The 19,407-nt window shown below is 63.5% G+C and overlaps 2 protein-coding genes across 3 annotated transcripts in view; both read left to right on the top strand.

Annotated features, from left to right (window-relative positions):
• The window catches only part of REXO1 (RNA exonuclease 1 homolog), a 20,573-nt gene extending 9,429 nt beyond the window's left edge, over nt 1-11,144 (top strand). For both annotated transcript variants that reach the window (XM_081234042.1, XM_081234041.1), the window contains exons 2-16: nt 570-2,308; nt 3,289-3,393; nt 4,340-4,550; nt 6,257-6,420; nt 6,570-6,701; nt 6,766-6,889; nt 7,419-7,532; nt 7,642-7,779; nt 7,909-8,022; nt 8,622-8,695; nt 8,919-9,029; nt 9,447-9,562; nt 9,727-9,865; nt 10,066-10,186; nt 10,256-11,144. In XM_081234042.1, the coding sequence (XP_081090168.1) occupies nt 570-2,308; nt 3,289-3,393; nt 4,340-4,550; nt 6,257-6,420; nt 6,570-6,701; nt 6,766-6,889; nt 7,419-7,532; nt 7,642-7,779; nt 7,909-8,022; nt 8,622-8,695; nt 8,919-9,029; nt 9,447-9,562; nt 9,727-9,865; nt 10,066-10,186; nt 10,256-10,344 (3,491 nt within the window). In that variant the 3' untranslated portion in view covers nt 10,345-11,144. The remainder of the gene's footprint in view (nt 1-569; nt 2,309-3,288; nt 3,394-4,339; nt 4,551-6,256; nt 6,421-6,569; nt 6,702-6,765; nt 6,890-7,418; nt 7,533-7,641; nt 7,780-7,908; nt 8,023-8,621; nt 8,696-8,918; nt 9,030-9,446; nt 9,563-9,726; nt 9,866-10,065; nt 10,187-10,255) is intronic.
• Nucleotides 10,490-19,407, top strand: ATP8B3 (ATPase phospholipid transporting 8B3; the record flags this gene model as incomplete). Its single annotated transcript, XM_081232666.1, is given in 14 exon segments — nt 10,490-10,741; nt 13,009-13,161; nt 13,475-14,111; nt 14,248-14,485; nt 15,206-15,264; nt 15,360-15,448; nt 16,094-16,177; nt 16,323-16,352; nt 16,355-16,564; nt 16,738-16,876; nt 17,103-17,123; nt 17,126-17,229; nt 18,487-19,080; nt 19,084-19,407. Coding segments are annotated over 14 exon segments (2,895 nt in total). The 3' UTR covers nt 19,369-19,407.

Genomic DNA, 19,407 nt, shown 5'->3' with positions numbered 1-19,407 from the left:
ACAGAACCCTAAAGGCGCTGTCGCCAGGCAGGGCCGTGTACATCCGCCTGTCCACCCGCTGCTGTGGGCAGGCTGTGTCGGCCCCGCCTCCCACCCCCTCTCGCACCCCTGTTGCCCCCAGGTGCCCTAGCACCTGCCCTAGCTGGGTGTCCGGCCTCCCCGACTGCAGGGAGCAGGGTGGTGTGGCTTCAGTGTGGGCTGGGCCCTGGGGGGAAGCCACCCTCTCGCCCAGCTCCCCAGGCCTCACCATCCCCTGTCCCAGGCGGTGAAGTCCCCGGGCTCTTGTGGCCTCCTCTGGGGCCTGGGCTATGTGCTTTCACCCCACCTGGCAGCCTCTTCGGGGCAGGACCTGCAGGGAGGGGCCCTCTGGAAACCCTGACTTGCTGCTGGAGCCTTGGTGGGGGTCGGCCGGAGGCCTGGCCCCCGGTAGGTTCTGGAGGCTGGTACTCTGCTCTTCCTTGCTGGCCCCTGGGGTCGAGGCCCGGGATGAGGCAGTGACCGGTCACCGGCTCGTCTGGCCTGCTGCTGTAGCTGCCTGCTCACTGCTGTTTTCTCCCTCTCTGTTTCAGGGCTTGGTTATGACCCGTACAACCCCGAGCTGCCCAAGCCCCCCACCCAGAGGGAGAATGGCGCCCTGGGCAGAGGTGCCGAGCCCCGCTCAGACATCCTGGAGCTGGAGCTGGTCAACCAGGCCATCGAGGCCGTGCGCTCTGAGGTGGAGCTGGAGCAGAGGCGCTACCGGGAGCTCCTGGAGACGGCCCGGGAGCACGGCTCGGCCGAGGCCCCTGCCCTGGCGCCCCACGGCCCCACTGCCGGCCTGGATGGGGACACCTTCCCTCTATCCTTCGAATACAACCCCAGTGGCCGTGGCCTGTTAAGCCCCGATGCCAGCTACCAGCCCACGCCTCTGGCCAGCCCCACCGAGCCTGGCACCAAGTACTCGCTGGCCTCTCTGGACCGGGGTCAGGGCCATGGTGGAGGGGCTGGTGGCACCCTGGAGTATGTCCCCAAGGCCGTGGGCCAGCCCCGGCGGTATGGCCGCCCCGTCTCCAGCGGCAAGTACGTGGTGGACAACTCCAAGCCATCTACAGACCTGGAATACGACCCCCTGTCCAACTTCTCCGCCCGCCTGCTCAGCAGGGCCAGCACCAAGGACGACAGGGCCCCCAAGCGGCCGCGGGGCTCCCGCGGCAGTGAGCCCTACACACCTGCACCCAAGAAGCCCTGTGACCCCTTCAGCAGCTGCGACGCCAGGTTCTCAGACTCGGACGATGACACCGCTGCCGCTCCGGGCGACAGGCCCGCCACCGCCAGCCCCCCGAGAGCCCGAGCGGGCCCTGAGAGCAAGGCCCCGGGGAAGCCGGGCTCTAGGGAGGGCCCAGAGCCTGAGGAGGGCAGCCTTCGGGAGACCAAGGAGATGGCCGTGCAGTACGACGTGGGGGACCTCGGTCAGCCTGCCAAGGGCCCAGACGGGCTGCCTCCTGCCAAGCCCAGCTCCCCGGGCAGGGCCTCGCAGGAGCGCAGCAGCCCCAAGGAGGGGAGACCCAAGAAGAAGAAAAGCGGGGGGCTGCCGGCCGCCGGCCGCAAGGATGGTGTCGGGAAGACAGGCAGGGGTCAGGATGGAGAGCATGGGAGGCCAGCCGAGAAGCCCTGTGTGGACAGGAGGGGCCCGCGGGCCGGCAGCCCCCGGCACAGGGCGGAGCGGCCCCAAGGGACCAAGAAGAAGCCATCTTCAGCCACTCCAGTGGCCAGCTCAGGGAAAGGCCGGCCCGAGGGGCCGGGACCGCGGCCCAGCCCTGCACAAGGGGCTGCCCACCAGCTGCCAGACAGGACGGGCAGGAAGACCCCGTCAGGGAAGCTGGCACAGCGGAAGGCCCGCTCGCTGGATGAGGGTGCCCCCCGGGGTGCCCCCAAGCTGCCGAGGCGGGCCCTGAGCCACGCCGAGCTCTTCGGGGATGAGAGTGAGGACGAGGACCCGGGGCCCGAGGCGCCCGCCCCACGGCCCCCCGCCCTCCCCAGCCTCAGCTCCAGCTCCGATTCGGACTCGGACTCCAGCCTGGGCCTCTGCGGCGCGCGGGGGCCGCCCAAACGCCTCAAGGCCTCCCCGCCCCCCTCGGCCAGCAGGTCCTCCCCTCCCCCCCCCTCCTCCTCCTCCTCCTCCTCCTCCTCGGGGGCAGGCTCCGACGTGGACTACTCGGCCCTGGAGAAGGAGGTTGACTTTGACTCCGACCCCATGGAGGAGTGCCTGCGCATTTTCAACGAGTCCACCGCTGTCAAGATGGAGGACAAGGGCCGCCTGGCCCGGCAGGTGAGGGCGGGCTGGGCTCGGGCAGCCGGGCCCTTCCCGGCTTCCCCCGTGACTGGAGTCCCAGCGCCCGGTGGAGACGGCTCGCTCAGCGTCGGCCTCTCAACTCGTTCAGAATTCAGGACCCCTCGCTGGCTGCCTGCTGCCCCCCTGCACCCCGTCCAGAAAGAGGACGCTGGCTTATGGCCCACCCGGCGGGGTTCCCACAGCAGCCTCCTGAGAGCATCCCGGCTAAGGGGTATCAGGCACCACCATCCCGCCTTCCCCGGCCCTCTCCCCTGAAGCGTTGCTTCTCCCCTGCCTCTCTTGCCTCTCCCCTCTTCCCTCCTTCCCCGGCTTCCCCACCCCCCACCCCGTCCCCGACCCCCCAAACTCAGCCAGCCTCCACCTTTCTGGTCTCCTCCTGCAGTGTCCCCACATCGCCACCAGAGGGAGCTTGCTCTAAACAAAACAGGCTGAGCCAGTCCCTGCAGGGAACCTGCCGCTTCTGAGGGATCCCAGGGTGGGACCCTGGCCCCGCCCCTTGCTCCCTCCCTTAGTGCCCCACCCTGTTCTCGGCCCTTTGCTTTTCTGATTTCTTCCCCTTCATTCCCGCGATTCTGATCTCGTCCCTGTGCTGGCTGGGTGGGAGGAGAGCAAGAGGCAGGCGTGAGCGTGGGCTGGGCCAAGTGTGCAGAACTCACCATCCGCAGGCCCTGGGAGGGGGGCCCGGGGCTCAGGCAGCACTGGGGGCCTTGGCTCCGGGGCGCTAAGTCTGTTTGCTCACCTGGGAGGCAGGGCAGGGCCTGCGCACCTCCTTGGGTGGAGGTGAGAACCCCAGATCGCATCTCTAGACGCGGCAGCCCTCCCTCAGCACGGTACTGTCTTCCACCCGCTCCTCGGGCCTGGGAGTCAGATCCTCCGCGTGCTGCAGGCCAGGGTGAGAGGAGCCGCAGCATCGGTGTTGGGGGGGGGGCTCGCTGAGGGCCGGATGTGTGTCTCAGCCCCCCAAGGAGGAGAAGACCGAGGAACAGGGGCACTCGGGGCTGACCACTCTGTTTCCTGGGCAGAAGAGGAGGATCTCTCACCTCTCCAAGCAAGGCAAGGAGGTAAGGGAGGGCCTGCTTCTGGGTCCTGAGTAGAGGCTGGTGGGGGGGAGATGGGCCTCGCTCTCCCTTGCCCATGGGCGCCTTTGGCAGCCGTGGATCCAGCACTGCCCGTGTCCTGCAGAAAAATGCCTGGGACCCATGTCCAGTCATCAAGTTGCGCTTAGTGCGCCGAGTGGGGCACAGAGCAGGGACAGCGAGATGAGGGGCAGCCCTCCAGCAGGGTCACACTGCCCCATCCCAGTCCCAGTTCAGAGGTATGCTGTGTGATCTTGGGCAAGTAGTGTGACCTCTCTGAGCCTAGGTTTCCTCCCCTGTGGTCCAGAGACAGGATCAGTTGTCATTCACTATGGGGCTGCTCAGTGAGTTAGCACAGGGAAGGCTGGAGCAGAAGACAGGGCTCTTGGCTGAAGAACTGCAGGTGATCCAATCACCAGACCCCTGCCCCACCCGGATGGGGATTTTGGAAGTACAGTTCAGAGAAGATTGGATCAAGCAGGATCTAATCTAGGTGCTGGGGGTTCCCACCCACTCTGTGTCTATATAAGGGCTGAGAGCACAGTCTGGGCACTTAGAAGTCAGGACAGCAGGGCTGGGAAGGGACCTGGGATAGTGAAGCATCATGGTGAGTTTGAGAGCGGAAGCACCAAGCTGGTTCCCTCCCAGGTATCTGCAAACTTGGGGGGAAGCTAGTCGGTTCCTTCCAGGGTATCAGCAAACTCAGAAGACCAGCTGGTTCCCTCCGGGACCCCTGCACACTCCGGAGGAGGAGAGCTGTTTCCCTCCGGGGCCCCTGCACGCTCAGGAGGAAGCTTCTGAGGTGTCCTGCTCCATCCCATCCCTGGAGCACCTGCCACCCGCCCCACAGTACTACCCCTCTCCTGACGCCCCGGGAGGCCTGCTCTGGGTACCTCTGATGTGCAGTCTGGACTTGAAATTTGTCACCCAGGCGGAGCCCACGAGCAGAGGCCCAGCGCCTCCTACCCGTCCCCCGACGGCCCAGGAGATGTGCTACCGCCGGGCCCAGCAGGCACAGAGGGAGTCAGCCAGCCGGCTCCAGGCTGCCCAGCCGCTGGCCGAGAAGCAGTCCTCCGTGCACATCTCAGCCCCTGGAGAGAAGAGGAGGATTGCCCACGTCCCCAACCCCCTCCTGGCTGCAGGTGGGTCCCAGGGTTCTGGTCTCGGGAGTGCTTCTTGTCCCACAGGAGGACCCCAAGGCTGGGCTCCTTTTATGCCAGTAGTGGTGGCCTTGAGCAGGGCCTGGCTGCGTCTTGGTGATTATCTGTCAGACGGGGATAAAAGTCTCCCAGCTGCTAGTGGGAGGCTGAGGCAGGCCTGGTGTGGTGCCCGGCAGCTCTGGGCCTCTGTGGGCTTTGGTATTAGCAGTGGGGCGGGCCGTAGGGAGTCTGAGGGGTATCTTCCTCCCTTCCCTGTCTGTCTACCAGCCCCAGAGGTCTGCCTGTGACTCCGCTCTGCCCCTGCTGCCTGCTCTGTGGGGGGCTCCCACCCAGGTGTGGCTTGCACCTGGTAAGGTGTTAACGGGGGGGGGTGGCCCTGAAGGCCTTCACCCTTGAGTCAAGCCAGCTGATCTGGGGTGGGAGTTGGGGGCTGGTTTTCCTCCCCCTCCCACCCTGAGGGCCACTTTCCCCCCACTTGGGCTTGTCTGAAAGCTGGGTTGCCCTTCAGTAGTCCGATGCTTGGGGTGCTCAGTGGTGTGTCTGGGGCTGAGGACGTGGGACAGGAGCCGGGGCTCTGCAGCCACCTGGAGGCTCGTTCAGATGCAGTCGTTTGCCCCCTTGGGCCGGGGGGACCCCTACTGTCTGACCAGCTGCCTGCGATGTCTTTCCTGCTGGTTCCAAGACCCCTTTGAGGAGCCAGCCCCGAGGAGACGGCTCCACACACTGGTCCTGCGGATACAGGCTTCCGCAGGCCTCCCTGGTTTCCCTGGGTGCTAGAGCCTCCTTTAGGAGAAGCTGGCCAGATCCCCAGGATGCTGGAGGGAGCGCTTGCAGCCAGGGGGCTTGTCAGCCAGGGTCTCTGTCTCCGGCATGGGCTTTAGCAGTTGTTTGGCCCTGGGGTTGTGAACAGAGATCGCCCTGAGCTACGGACCTGAGATGCACACTCTCAAAAGCCTGCACCTGCTCTCAGGTTGTCTGGTCATCACCGATGGCTTGGGACAGTCCTGCCACCGTTGTCACTGCACGAGCTTGGGTCGGGTGGCGGCTCTCCCAAGCCCCACCTGTCATCCGATGCCTCGTGCTCCAGATGACCGTAAAAGCGTTCCTTCCTCCATCACTGAAAAGTGTGCATTCTTAGAGTCGTGGCCTCCTTTGTGGCCTGAGAGGCTGGGCCTGGTGTGGGCCCCGCCGCTCTGCGTCTGTGCCTCGGTCTCCTCGCTGCTCCTGTCCTTCCTCTGGGCTGAGCCCTCCCGCCACCACCCACCCCACCCCCACCCCGGGCCCTTGGAAACAGCCCTGCTGGTGGTCACAGGAGACTGCCTGGTTTGTGACCTCATCAAAGGGAGAGACAGAACACAGAGGCCTCACACAGAGGCCTCGGGGTTGGGGCCGCAGCATGTGGCAGAGGCTCCCCACACCCCCCGCCAATTGTGGGGCCACCCCAGTGGTGACCTTGCCTGAGCCGGCCTCCGAAGCCCCATTTTCGTCCCGTCCCCTCTCGATGGACTTGCCCGAAAGCCGAAAGAGCCTAATGGCGTTCCACAGCCCGCAGGCCAGACCCCGGCCCTTCCGCCTGTGCCCCGAGATGCACATCGTGCTGACGCTGAAAGGCCGCAGCTGCCTGGTGCTCTGCAGCTCAGTGATGGGCGTGCTCTCCTCCCGTACTCATGGCCCCTGTCCCCCTCCAGCCCCCACAGGTGCCAAGAGGACCCTCTCGGCCAGCAGCAGCCAGCCCCCCAACGGCCCCGAGCCGGGCAGCCAGCCTCTGAAGACGCGCACGTTGTCAGGAATGGCATCCAAGACTACCGCCACCGTGGCCCCCAAGCGTGTGGCGCACAGCCCATCCTTACAGGTGAGCCCTCTGCTCAGCTTGCCTCTTCCTGCTCCCCCGTTGTTTCCATTTAACCCGTAGCCTTACTGCTTTGAGCAGTTTCAGTTTGCAGACCCTGAGCGGGGTGCAGGCGGGAGCATGCCACACTCTGCTGGTCTCTGTTTCCCTAGAGTTTAAAGAAGCCCGTTATCCCAAAAGAGTTCGGGGGCAAAGTCCCCACTGTCATCCGCCAGCGCTATCTCAACCTGTTCATTGAAGAGTGCCTCAAGTTTTGCTCTTCTAACCAGGAAGCCGTAGAGAAGGTGCGTGGGGCGGGGCTGGCAGGAGGCGGGGCTGGGCGGGGCTGAGCCGAGTGTCCTCCTTCAGGCGCTCAACGAGGAGAAGGTGGCCTATGACCGGAGCCCCAGCAAGAACATCTACCTGAACGTGGCCGTGAACACCCTCAAGAAGCTGCGTGGCCTGGGCCCTGGCACCGGGCCTGGTCTCAACAGTAAGTCGCCTCCAGAGGACCGGGGCCCAGCTCTCCCCGCCCCCATGCCCGGGCCACCGGCAGGTTGTCAGACAAAGGCTCTGCGCGCCGGCCACCCGGTTGCCAGGCTCCTGTCAGGATGGCGCTGGCCCCGTGCCCTCAGAACAGCCTCCTTTCGCTGTTAACCGCCCTCCTCAGCGAACCGAGGGGCCGCCACTAATGGGGGCCTCTTCAAAGCGCAAGGCAGGGGGGCATTTCCTGACCCCTCTCGAGGGATGCATTAGCGCCTGTCCACTCCGCCTGCTCTCCCGCTTGGCCCGCTTCCCCGGCAGGCAGCTGCGCAAAGCGCCCGAGGTGGCCATCAGAGCCTGTGTAGAGTCCTTTCCCTTCTCCAAGGGGTGAAGACCCCCGGGGGGGTCCAGGGGAGGTGGAGGGGCTGCCGGGCAGCCTGCTGCTCCCCAAAGAGGTCAGGCCGTCCCCTTCTGGAGGGTGGAGGAGAACTTGTGAGGGCTGAGGGCTGAACCTCCTTTACCCTCCCCTCACCTTCCAGAACCCAGCGGCCGGAGGGTGGTGTCCCATGAAGTGGTGCTGGGGGGCAAGTTGGCTGCCAAGACCAGCTTTTCGCTCAGCCGTCCCAGCAGCCCCCGCGTGGAGGATCTGAAAGGTGAGCCTGGCTCCTCCGGGTGCGGCCCCTGGAGGCTCTCCCACCTTCCCCAGCTCCTGGGTCCAGCCCCAGCCCTGCTGGGGGCTGACCCCCTCTCCCCTGTCCCCAGGGGCCGCCCTGTACAGCCGCCTCAAGGAGTACCTGCTCACCGAGGCCCAGCTCAAGGAGAACGGCTACCCCTTCCCGCACCCCGAGAAGCCAGGGGGTGCCGTCATCTTCACAGCCGAGGAGAAGAAGCCCAAGGACTGTGAGTACCTCCTGTGCCACCGCCCTGGGGGCGGAGGGGGCAGGGAGGGGGCCATCTGGGGACAGGGAACGGCCCGGCCCAGGCTGGCCTGATGCCTCGCCCTTCCTCCTGCCCCGTCCCCCACCGCAGCCGCTTGCAGGGTCTGCTGCCGCTGCGGCGCCGAGTACCTCGTGTCCTCTTCCGGCCGCTGCGTGCGCGACGAGGAGTGTTACTACCACTGGGGGCGGCTCCGCCGGAACCGAGGTGAGACCCCTGCCGGGTCGCCGGGCTGGGCTGGCGCCAGCTCTGACCATTTGTAACTTTTTCCGTTGGTTGTTCTTCATGGGAAAAGTAATACAAAGGTCTTCCTGTGACAGTGTCCCCGGGCAGATAAAAGGAAGGCCACCCACCCCATGGGGCCCCCATGCACCCTTTCCACACCTGTCCGTGTGGAACTACGTGGGCGGTTCTGCCCCAGCGGGAACAAAGCGTTCGTCCTGTCCTGCGGCTGCTTGTTTCATTTTGTCACCGATGTGGCCAAATTCCCTCTCCTGGGAACACACGGGGTGGAGCTGCCCGCTGGCCGCCCGCAGACCCATCTCTGGGTGGGCAGGCCTCCCTGGGGGCTGCGCCAGGCATGTCCTCACTACCAAATGCGAGGGGCTCGCGCTAAGCCTGGGCGGGGGGGCGGGTCTGCGAGCTGTCCCGGCCCCTCACTGCCTGGTTGGGAATGGCACCCCTCCAGGGAAGGGCACTGTGAAGCCCCTGCTCCGCGCAGGCAAACTAGCCGGCGTTTGTAGTTCCCTGCGGGAGGCTTGGGCCCAGGGCCTCAAGGAGGTCTGCTGACCGTGTCTCCCTTGCAGTGGCCGGGGGCTGGGAGACTCAGTACACGTGCTGCTCGGCCGCCATTGGCTCCGCCGGCTGTCAGGTCGCCAAGGTAGGTGTCCTGGACCCTTCCTCGTCCTGGGAAGCCCCTCCCCCATTCTGGCCAGAGCCCTGACCTCTGAGCTGCCCTTTTTCCATCCTTGATCTACCTGCCTGGTCTGGGGGCTTTGGGAAGAGGAGGACAGTCTGTGAAAGCCACCAGCACAGCACAGCCCCGAGCCCGGCCTTGCCTTTCTGAGCCTGCCGCCCTGACCTTCCTTCCTTCCCACCCTCAGCAACACGTGCAGGACGGCCGGAAGGAAAACCTCGAAGGGTTTGTGAAGACCTTTGAGAAAGAACTTTCAGGAGATGCACACCCAGGAGTCTATGCCCTCGACTGTGAAATGGTGAGGCGGCCCGGCTTCCCAGCAGGGCTGCCCCAATACCTCTACCCAGAGCCTCGGGCCAGCGCAGGTGCCATGATAAGAGGGTGAACAGCAGCCAGGCCTACGTGCCCGCTGAGCACACATCACAGCCTTGCCTGCGTCCGAGGGCCTGGCACACACAGGCCACCTTGGCACTCGGAGGGTGCGTGGGCCTCGTGAGCACAGCTCTGGCTTCGGGAGGGTGCCCGGGCTCACGCCCCCTTCGACCCGCAGAGAAGCCCCGGAAGGCCTCTGGCCCGGTTTCCGTATCTGAGAGTGGGAGCTGTGCCTCCGCCCGCAGGGTTCAGGGACAGGGGTGGCCTAGGCGGGAGGGCTGGTGTGCGGGGCCGGGGTGGGCCACCGGGTGCTGCGTCTGAGGCCCATCCTGTGGCCCCGCAGTCTTACACCACGTATGGCCTGGAGCTGACGCGCGTCACGGTGGTGGACACGGAGCTCCGGGTTGTGTACGACACCTTCGTCAGGCCGGACAACGAGATCGTCGACTATAACACTAGGTGTGCCCCTCCCACCCTGACCCTGGACCCCTTGACCAAGGAGCTGGGAGCCCTGGCAGGACCATTTCCCACCACAGCCCAGCCTTCCTGCCCACAGCCCAGCCCCCGGGTTGGGGTCCCCATGCCCTCCCCAGCTTCCTAAGGCCTCCATCCTCCCGCCCCAGGTTTTCGGGGGTGACCGAGGCCGACCTCACGGACACGAGCATCTCGCTGCGGGACGTCCAGGCCGTCTTGCTGAGCATGTTCAGTTCAGACACCATCCTCGTCGGCCACAGCCTGGAGAGCGACCTGCTGGCCTTGAAGGTACCCACCCGCCTCGGCTCCAGCTCCGGCTCCCTGAGGGTCCTCAGAGGGGGGGCGGGGGCGTCTGGGGCCTGCTGCCCTCAGCCCAGGGCGGGAGCTGTGGGGTCAGGGACCAGGCACTCGGCGTCCCCCTCCCCCCTTTGCCACCCCAGCCTTCCTGGGGTCCCTGACCGCCCACCCGCCCGCCTGCCCGCCCGCAGGTCATCCATAGCACCGTGGTGGACACGTCCGTGTTATTCCCGCATCGCCTGGGCCTCCCCTACAAGCGCTCCCTGCGGAATCTCATGGCCGACTACCTCAGACAGATCATCCAGGACAATGGTGAGTGCCGGGCCGTGGGGCCGCGGGGGCCGCGGACTCCCTGCCCTGACGCATCTGTCTGCCCCGCAGTGGACGGGCACAGCTCCAGTGAGGACGCCAGCGCCTGCATGCACCTGGTGATCTGGAAGATCCGCGAAGACGCCAAGACCAAGCGGTGACCGCCGCCTGCCCGCCCGCCCGCCCGCCCTCCTCTCCTGCCGCCCCAGCCCATTCTCGACCCCAGGCCTCTTCCAAAACAGTGCAATAAATCTCGAGATCTAACCCTGTCCACATCTCCAAGACACAGAAAACCGAGAGAACGGGATGAGCCGGAGGCCACGAGAGCCTAACGCCGAGACTGACCCCGGAGCCCCGAGCCCCCGCCGCACCCCTTTGCCCGTCCCTGCCTCTCTGCCCCAGACCTCTGTCCTCTGGAGACTGCTGCTGACTCGACGGGCGAGGCCGGGGCCCTCCCGCCTGGCACCCCCAGTGGGCCCTGCTCGTGCCCCAGGCAGTGAGACCACCTGCCCCTGCTCCTTCTCGTGGGCGGGGGGCGGCCGGGCAGGCTTGTCGAGGGTTTGTTTATGACAGGAGTTGTCTTTTTATTTTGTATTGTTATTTTTATTATTTGTAATTTAAACCTGATGACTTGCACAGTTGTCTTCCCCCACCCGGAGGAGCAAGACCCTGGTGCTGCCTTCCCTCCCGGGGGACGGGGGTAGGGCTGGGAGTGGAGCACCGGCACCCCAGCAGCCGCCAGGACCTGGGAGTTCTGGGAACCAAGCCAGTCCCTCTATCAGCCCCCAGGGCCTTGCCTTCTGGACGCCCCAGGGCCCGTCGGCCTCTGGACGCTGTCTTCCCGCCAGAGCCCCGCCCTCCTCCGGGGGCTGTCTGTAAAGGCCCACAGCGCCCCAGTTCCTGCATCCTCTCTCCCCCACCCCCAGGCAGGGGCAGAATAAACGTTTGTATGGATTTTAGAGCTCATGGCGTCTGGAGGTGTTCTTGGTGCCAGATGTGGCTCTACACACACAGTGGAGGTCACTGTCACCCGTAACGGGGGGAATCAGGAATGGGATCCTGCTGTCCTTCACAAAAACCAGCCCAGTGCCCGGGTTGCCCCCAGGACCAGTGTCCAGAGCAGACCAGGGCCCCATGCTTCCGGCCCCAGGGTGCCGTGACAGTGGGGCCAGCGGCCAGGCCCTGGGACTGGAGTTGTCTTGCCCACTCATGAGGTGGGGCCTGCGTACAGGGCTGGGAGTGGGGAGACCCCGACCACCGCTGCTTGTTCCCTGTCTGAGCAGCTAACTTGGGAAGGGAAAGGCAGCCACTGGGTAAAGCAAAAAGTGAAGCCCAAAGAGCCTCGTGGGTCGGGGAGATGCTGGGGGGCGCCAGGTCCCAGTGCAGGAGCACAAAGGTGCTGGAAGGAGGGCTGCCTGGAGGAGACCCCCTTGCCACTCCATTTCCGCATAAGTTCCTCTGGCTTCTGCTAAAGGCCAAGAGGGCAGGCTCCCATATGAGGACACAGCAGCCAGGGCTGCAGAGTTCCCAGGGGGTGTCGACTGAAAAATACAAGACCTGAAAGCTGTGAGTTACGTTTTATTCCAGGAACTTACTGAGGACTGTAGTCCAAGACATTGCCTCTCATAAAGCTCTGAGGAACTGTTCCTCGGAGTTTTTGCTGAAAAAAAAACAGAGTCAAACATCGAAAGGTTCCTGCTAATCACAAAAAGCTGACATCTCTAGTTAATGATTGCTGTGCTTTTTCTGTGTGTGGGAAGATGCTAGATGCTGTCTGGGCTCACTGAAATCATTCCTTTGATACGCACTTCAGCTATCCAGGGCCAGTATCTGGTTTTTCTCCATCCTGAATCCCCTCATGGCGCACCACTGTGGGGAAGGGGGGTGGCGCTGCAGTGGCAGAAGGCTTGATGGTGAGCAACATTCTCTGTCAACAGGGGCCCTGAGGGGAGGGTTCTTGGTGAAGTCAGGCCCCTGCCACCATCGTGTCCCTCCGGGGCTGTTCTTGTGGCCAGTTGACTTTCCCCCACCCTCTGTGAACAAGGAGTGTTCTTCTAAAGAAAGGATGCAGGCAGCATCCCAGGAGCCCCGTTTCTGTGTGGTCTGTCCCCCTCCCCAGAGCATGAGTGCCCCAGGGAGGCCTTGGGCAGTTGGGAGAGGAGCTCCCGGGTGTGGGGGTGGTTGGGGGTGGGGTGCAAGCTTTCAGCTTGCCGAAACTGCTGCCTCTTGGAGGCCAAAGAGCCTTTGCAAACTCGCTGCTTGGGAAACTCCTCTCCCTTCTGTCACCGTCCCAGGGGGGAGAACCGATCCCGACGCCCTCCTCACAGGTGCATACCGGGTGAGGTGTCTCCTAAAGGCTGTTAGAGCAGTTTGTCCAAGCCCCTCCCCGCAGTGTCTTTCTCAGTAACCGCTGGGTAGGGCTGGACGAACGTTTCCCCGGTGAATGAAGGAAAGGAGAGGTTTACTTGGCATCCCCCAGAGGCCGCTGGGTGTGCAGGTCTTCCCAAGAAATGGGAGTGGGAGGCTGCTGCTCTGATGGGGGCGGTCAGCTCCTGGGTGCTGTCACCATCCCCATCATTCATTCCTTCACCCAACATCAGCTCAGAGGGGATGCCCGTGCCCCAGGCAGGGCACAGTCAGACAGGCACCCTCGGTCTGTTGCGTGGCGGCTGAGCCAGAGGGAGAGAGCAACCCCGAGGCTGGGGAGAAAGGGTGGTGGAGGTGTCCAGTACCTTCCTACTTTCTGCGCTTCAAAGGGTTCCTAAAAGAATATGAAAAACCGAGCTTAATCACCTCCCCTGAACCCCCAAGTTTGCCCCTCCTAGGAGGATCCTACCTTCAGTAGCGCCTCCCACACACCCTCCCCACCCTGGCTCAAGTCCCCCATCTCCGGCCTGGACGCTGCCCCAGCCTCATCGTTGTCTCCCACCCCTGTCACCACCTCCAGGAAGGCCCCCGGAGTCCCGGCCGCACGCTGGGTAGACACACACCGGGCTAGAACCCTGTGGGCTTCTTCCTGGCGGGATGATCTCGGTGGTTCTAACAGCCTCTCCCAGCCCGGCGCCCAACACTGTACCTGCGCGTACGACATGCTCGCTGAACTGGAACGCGCACACAGCTCAGACTCACGCCCCGCATACCTGCGATTTCCTCTGCGTCCTTTCTCCGCCCCTAGCGTCTCCCCCCAACACATCCGGCCCCGCCCGGCTTCAGCCGGGTCCAGCCCACCCCCGCCAGCAACTGGCCCCTTAATACCCAGGCCCAGATTAAGACTCCTCCATCCCGCCCCAGCTCCTCGAGGTCCCGCTCGGTCCCACCTTAGGCCCCGCCCCTTTGGCCCTGTTCGGCGAGGCGGCCCAGCTCGGCCCCGCCTCTGTCCCGCCCCAACTTGTCTTGGCCCCACCCCTGGGGTCCCGCCCCGCCCCCTCTACCCTGGCCCCACCTTCCACCCTGGCCCCGCCCTCGGCCCCCTGCATTCTGCCCGGCCCCGCCCCTAGGCCCCAACCTTCCGCCCCGGCCCGCCCCGCGCCCGCGCCGCCCGTTTCAGGCCCGTTTCAGGCCTGTTGGCACCGGGATAACAGCTCCACCACGTCCGTCGCCCTGGACGCCTGCGGACCGCCCCAGGAAGCCCGGCCCCCCACCGCCCCGGCCCGCGCAGGTGAGCGGCGGCGCTCCCGCAGCCGTGCGTCCCCGGGCGCCCGCGCACCCTCTCTGGACTCTGCCCGGTCTGAGGGCGGGAGGCCGCAGCCGCGGCGGCGGGGTCGCCCCCTAGAGGTTCGCGTGAGCCAAGGTCCGGACGGGCGCCGGAGCGCCCGGTGTCGTGTGGGCCCGGATCTCCAGGTGCATTTCCCAGGGGGCTGGGCGTCGAACCCTGAACCGCTTCGCTGCGGGAATGCTCAGGGCTTCCCGGGGGGTAGTGGGCGTTCCGGTGAGCTGAAAATGCGAGGGGGGAGGGCGTGTCCCTGCCCCCTGATACGCTTTGATTGAATTCTGGCCCACAGCATTCGTCTAACCCCATTTGGCCCCGGCCGGGTTTCCCCCGGCTCTGGCTCCGGTGGGGCCAGAGCTCATCCCGGCTCTGGCCCCACGGGATGAGCCTCACCCTGAGCCTCACTTTTCCTCATCTGGTGAATGGGCACTGGCCTTGCTCGGGCCCCCAGGAGCATCAGAGCTGGCCCTGAGCCAGGCCCTCCCCCTGGGGGCGGGCCCCGGGACCAGTGACCCAGACGCCAGCATTTCTTGCCCTGGGAGGTTCCAATTTCAGCAGGCAGCCCAGACAGGGGAAGAAGCAGAGGAGAGAGGGTGATCAGAACTAGGATGGGGGAATCCCACAGGAAGAGGGGAAGCCCAGAGGAGGCGCCAGACAAGGCTGGGCAGTAGGAGAAGTAGGGGCTGAGAGCGGAAGGGTGAGGAGGCTCCGGCCATTCTAGCGGGAATGGTGCTCCCGGCAGAGGGAACAGCGGGGCCAGGGCGTGGGGAGTAGGGAGCTGCTGAGTGCTGGGAGTGGGAGTCAGTTGGGGAGCTGCCAAGGGCATCGAAGGACTAGGAGTGACCATGAACTAGCTGGTGGGAGGGCTCCGGGCTCTGTGGAGGGCTGGTGGTCCCTGCCCCAACACCACACTCAGACCTCTCAGCCCCTTGGTCCTCAAACACACTTTGAGACATGATGGAGAGCCCTGGGGCCCCATTTAGTCTGTCAACAAACATTGACTGAGCACCTGACCAGGCTGGGCATCGTGTGCCATGTGGGGATTGGGGCAGGAGGGGCAGCAGGGGGGCCCGGGAGGATGTGGGTGCGATCGGCCCCAGAGAGGTGGTGGGGGCCGACCATGGGGGGCCATGGGGGTGGGGAGCAGCGGCCAGGTGACCGGCTGTAACGAGGAAGGACTCACAGCTGGTGACTGGACCTCCAGAGCCTGGGGAGGGGACAGCAGATGGACATGGGAAGTGACATTTCAAAGAAGGTGAAGTGGTGGGCACTGTCCGGCCGCCAGTGTGACCTCAGACCCCTCTCCTCGACAGCCCCACCAGCATGGGCAGCCTCACGTACCGAGAAGACCTTGAGGAGGAGAGGAACTCAGGTGCGTGTCCGGCCAAGCGCGGGCGCAGGGCTCGGGGTAGATGGATGCATGCATGGATGCATGGAGAGATGCATGGATGCATGGAAACCCTGCAGGTTTTGACACAAAGATCATGAAGAATTGTGGCAAGATCCATCTGAAGAGAACCAAGATAGACCATCTGATGAACAGACTGGTGGTCCTGGTGAGCTCCTCAGAGCCCCTGCCCTGGGCTGGGGAGAGGGACGCAGAGGAGGGGAGAGAGAGGCCCCACCCCATATACAGAAGCCTGTCATCTTCCAGGCCTCAGTTTCCCTTCTCTGCCAAATATGCAGCCCGATCCTACAGACAGGTCTGCGGGCCAGAGAATGTTTTCTTAAAATGACCATTTGAGGGCTTCCCTGGTGGCGCAGCGGTTGAGAGTCCACCTGCCGATGCAGGGGACACGGGTTCGTGCCCCGGTCCGGGAAGATCCCACATGCCGCGGAGTGGCTGGGCCCGTGAGCCATGGCCGCTGAGCCTGCGCGTCCGGAGCCTGTGCTCCACAACGGGAGAGGCCACAACTGTGAGAGGCCCAGGTACCTCAAAAACTAAAAAAAATAAAGGAATTAGACCATGGTTTTTCTCTCTGCCTTTTATCTTTCAATCTTTATCGCTTAATGTGGCCCTGATCTTAGCCCCAAGCTTGCTTGCAGCTTGACTTTCGAAATCACCTGGAATCCTCTCCAGGGGCTGACCTAGCTTGGGTGGGTTTCCTCAGGTAAGGCTGGTTTCTGTTTCTGGCCATTTGGCTCTGAAGGCTCACCTCGTTCTCCCTCCCCTCTCCCCCTCTCCCCCACCCCACACCCAGCCTCTGTATGAAGGCTGGTTCCTGGCGTTCTTCAACCTGCTCTACACCACCCTCCCGGTTCTCTACATTGGGCTCTTCGAGCAGGTGAGCAGCTGCATGTCTTGCCTCCTGCTTCTCTGTAGATGGTCCTGTCTCTGCCCCACCTTCTCTTTCTGGGGGACTGGGGTGGGGTGGGGGACGTCCCCACCTGGTCCCTAGAGAGCCGGCCTCCCCACTGCAAACTCAACAGGACGTGAGCGCTGAGTGGAGCCTGGAGTTGCAACCGAGCTGTATATGGCGGGCCAGGAGGACAAGCTCTTCAACTGCTGGGTCTTTCTCCAAGCCATCGCCCACGGCACGGCCACGTCCCTGGTCAACTTCTTCATGACCCTGTGGATCAGCCGTGACTCAGCTGGGCCTGTCAGCTTCAGTGACTACCAGTCTTTCGTGGTGATCGTGGCCCTGTCGGGACTGCTGTCCATCACCATGGAGGTAGGCATGGCCGCCTGCCCACCCCACCCCCGGGGACCTCAGACAGGCACTGAGGTCTTCCCGCTCAGTGACCTGCCCCTTCACGGGCCCCAGGGGCTGGGCCGCCACCCTCCCCATGGAGATCCACCCCGGGGTTCCTGGCCCCCCTCCTTTAACGCCCCCTTCCTGTTCAGATCATCCTCATCACCAAGTACTGGACCGTCCTGTCTGTGCTGGCCATTTTCTTCAGCCTCTGCTTCTATGCGGTCATGACCTGGCTCACCCAGAGCATCTGGCTCTTCAAGGTCTCCCCCAAGACCTTCCCATTTCTGTGTGAGTCCCCAGCAAGGACGGGGCAGTTGGTGGGACCCCAGTCGGAGCACCCTCTGTGAACCTCAGTCTCCTTGGCCATGCAGGTGGGGGTTTGTGTGTGCAGGGGATGTCGGTGTCTTTTGGGCATTTTCACAAAGGCATCCCTGGGGTAAAGGGAGGGGAAGGAGATGGGATGTTGGGGGGGAGGCTACACCCCAGGCCATTCACGACCCTGCCCTGTCACCAGATGCTGACCTCAGCGTACTGTCCCACCCCCCATCCTGCTGGTGACCCTGCTGAACGTGTCACTGAACACCCTGCCCGTGCTGGCCTTCCACATCATTTACCAAGCCCTCCAGAAGCCACGGCCCAAGGTGAGGGGCGGGGGTACCCACCGCATATGTGGGACCCCGGCAGCTGGAGCCTGAGCTGGGAGCCGGGGACTCGACAGAGACGCAGAGCTGGGGGTACAGGGATGGAGACCAGACACACACCCAGTGCCCCCAGGGGGGCCAGAGGGGAGGCCGCACTTCCTGGGGTGGAGGCAGTGGAAGCACGCAAAAGGCCAGTGCTGGCGCCGTCAGACTTCCGCCAGGAAGTAACTAGGGCTTGGTGGTCAAGGTGACAGGAATGACTTGGAAATGGGGCAGGCAAAAGGGGGAGTTAGGAGTAACCCCAGTGCTCGTCGGCAGATGATGGATAAACAAAATGTGATATAGACACACAGAAGAATACTAGCATTAAAAAGGATGGAGGTTCTGACACCTACTACGATGTGGATGAACCTGAGGACATGATGCTCAGTGAGATAAACCAGACACAGAAGGACAGATACTGTCTGATCCCACTCACAGGGCGTCCCTGGGGGAGTCACATCCATAGAGACAGGAAGTAGATGGTGGCGGCCAGGGGGTGGGGGGGTGGGGAGTCAGTGTTTCTTGGGGACAGAGCTTCAGTTTGGGAAGATGAGAAAGTTCTGGAGATGATGGCGGGGACGGTTGTACCACAGTGTGAATGTGCTTAATGCCACTGACCTGTGCACTTAAAAATGGTTGAAATGGTACATTTTATGTTATGTGTATTTTACTACCACAGTGAAAAAAGGTGGGGGAGAGGACTCACTGGCTCATGGAATCAGAATCTAGAAGGATGGGTCGCAGCTGGGCTGGGCCCCAGAATTGACTGGAATGATGGACTAGGACATGGCCACAAACCTGCCACCTTCAGCCACACAGGCTGGACATTGGGCTGCCCCAGACTCTGACTGGCTCATCCAAAGTCAGGTCCTAGGGAAGGAATCTGATTGGCTGGTCCAAAGTCACGTCCCATGGGACTTCCCTGGGGGTCCAGTGGTTAGAACTCTGCACTTCCATGGCAAGGGGCACGGGTTCAATCCCTAGTTGGGGAACTAGGATCCCACATGCTGCGTGGTGTGGCCAAAGAAAAAGAAAAAGAGAAAAAAGTCAGGTCCCATGGAGGACTCCAGTTGGGTCAACTTGGGTAGGAAAGAGCCTGGCCAGTCAATGGTGGCCTAGGTCTCTGATTGGCCCCCACTGGAGGGGCAGGTGACCCGAAAGCAGTCAACATGGCTTAGGAGGCTGATGACTCCTGCTTTCCCCTTTGCTCTGTAGGAGGAGGAGGAGAAGACCACAAGTGAGGAGATCATCACCGTGGAGCCCACACCCCATGTCCTCCGGGAGGCACGGACCCGGCGCTCCAGCTATGCCTTCTCCCACTGGGAGGGCTATGCGGGCCTCATCACGCAGGGCACAATTCTGCGGAGGTCACCAGGGGTCAACAGCGACATGCTGGTTGATCACACGAGGCCACCTGATGAACTGCCCTTGAGCATGGAGGAGTCCTCCTGGTACCCCAGGAAGATGTCGTTCCTGGGGAGGAACAGGCGCCAGCACCAGGGGAAGGTGTCCTCCGAGGATGTTCAGCCTGCCTCTGAGGTGAGCTCATCCTTGCCTGTGGATGGGCAGTCCTCTCCTTATCAGGAGAGCCAGCACTCTCTCACCCAAAACCGGCTGTTCGGGTCTCTCCAGGAGAAGTTGCCGAAGAGGCAGGAGAGGTCACTGTCATATGAGCCGTGGCCATATACTCCCGAGAGTCGGCCACCAACCAAGGAGACACCACTATCAGCGGAGGAGAGCCAGGTGATTCCTTCAAGCCAGCTGTCTTTGAAGAGCCAGTCAGCACACTTGCAGGAGAAGACATCCCTCTGAAAGATCCAGAAACTGTCCTGGAAGAACTGGCCATACACCTGGCAAAAGGAGCCCGGGCCCCCCAAGGAGGGGACGGTGCCAGTTTCCAACTCGAATCTCACTGCTCTGATGGAAACTCCACCACCAACTGCGAGAGGATCATCCACCAGCGAGCAGCCAATGGAGGTGGAGCCCTCACCTGTGGAGAAGCAGCCGTCGCCCATGGAGTGGCTGCCAGGGCCCAGCGAGGGTCAAACTCCACCTGATCTGGCAGGGCTGCCGCCCTCGCCTGAGGAACAGCAGTGATTGCCCAGGCTTAGTAAGTGTCACCCGGCATCATGTGGC

This window comes from Mesoplodon bidens (genome assembly GCF_964165515.1).
Source record: "Mesoplodon bidens genome assembly, chromosome: 4".
Lineage (NCBI taxonomy): Eukaryota > Metazoa > Chordata > Mammalia > Artiodactyla > Ziphiidae > Mesoplodon > Mesoplodon bidens.
The sequence above is the reverse complement of the archived record's forward strand: the minus strand, read 5'-3'. Positions and strand labels throughout refer to the sequence as shown.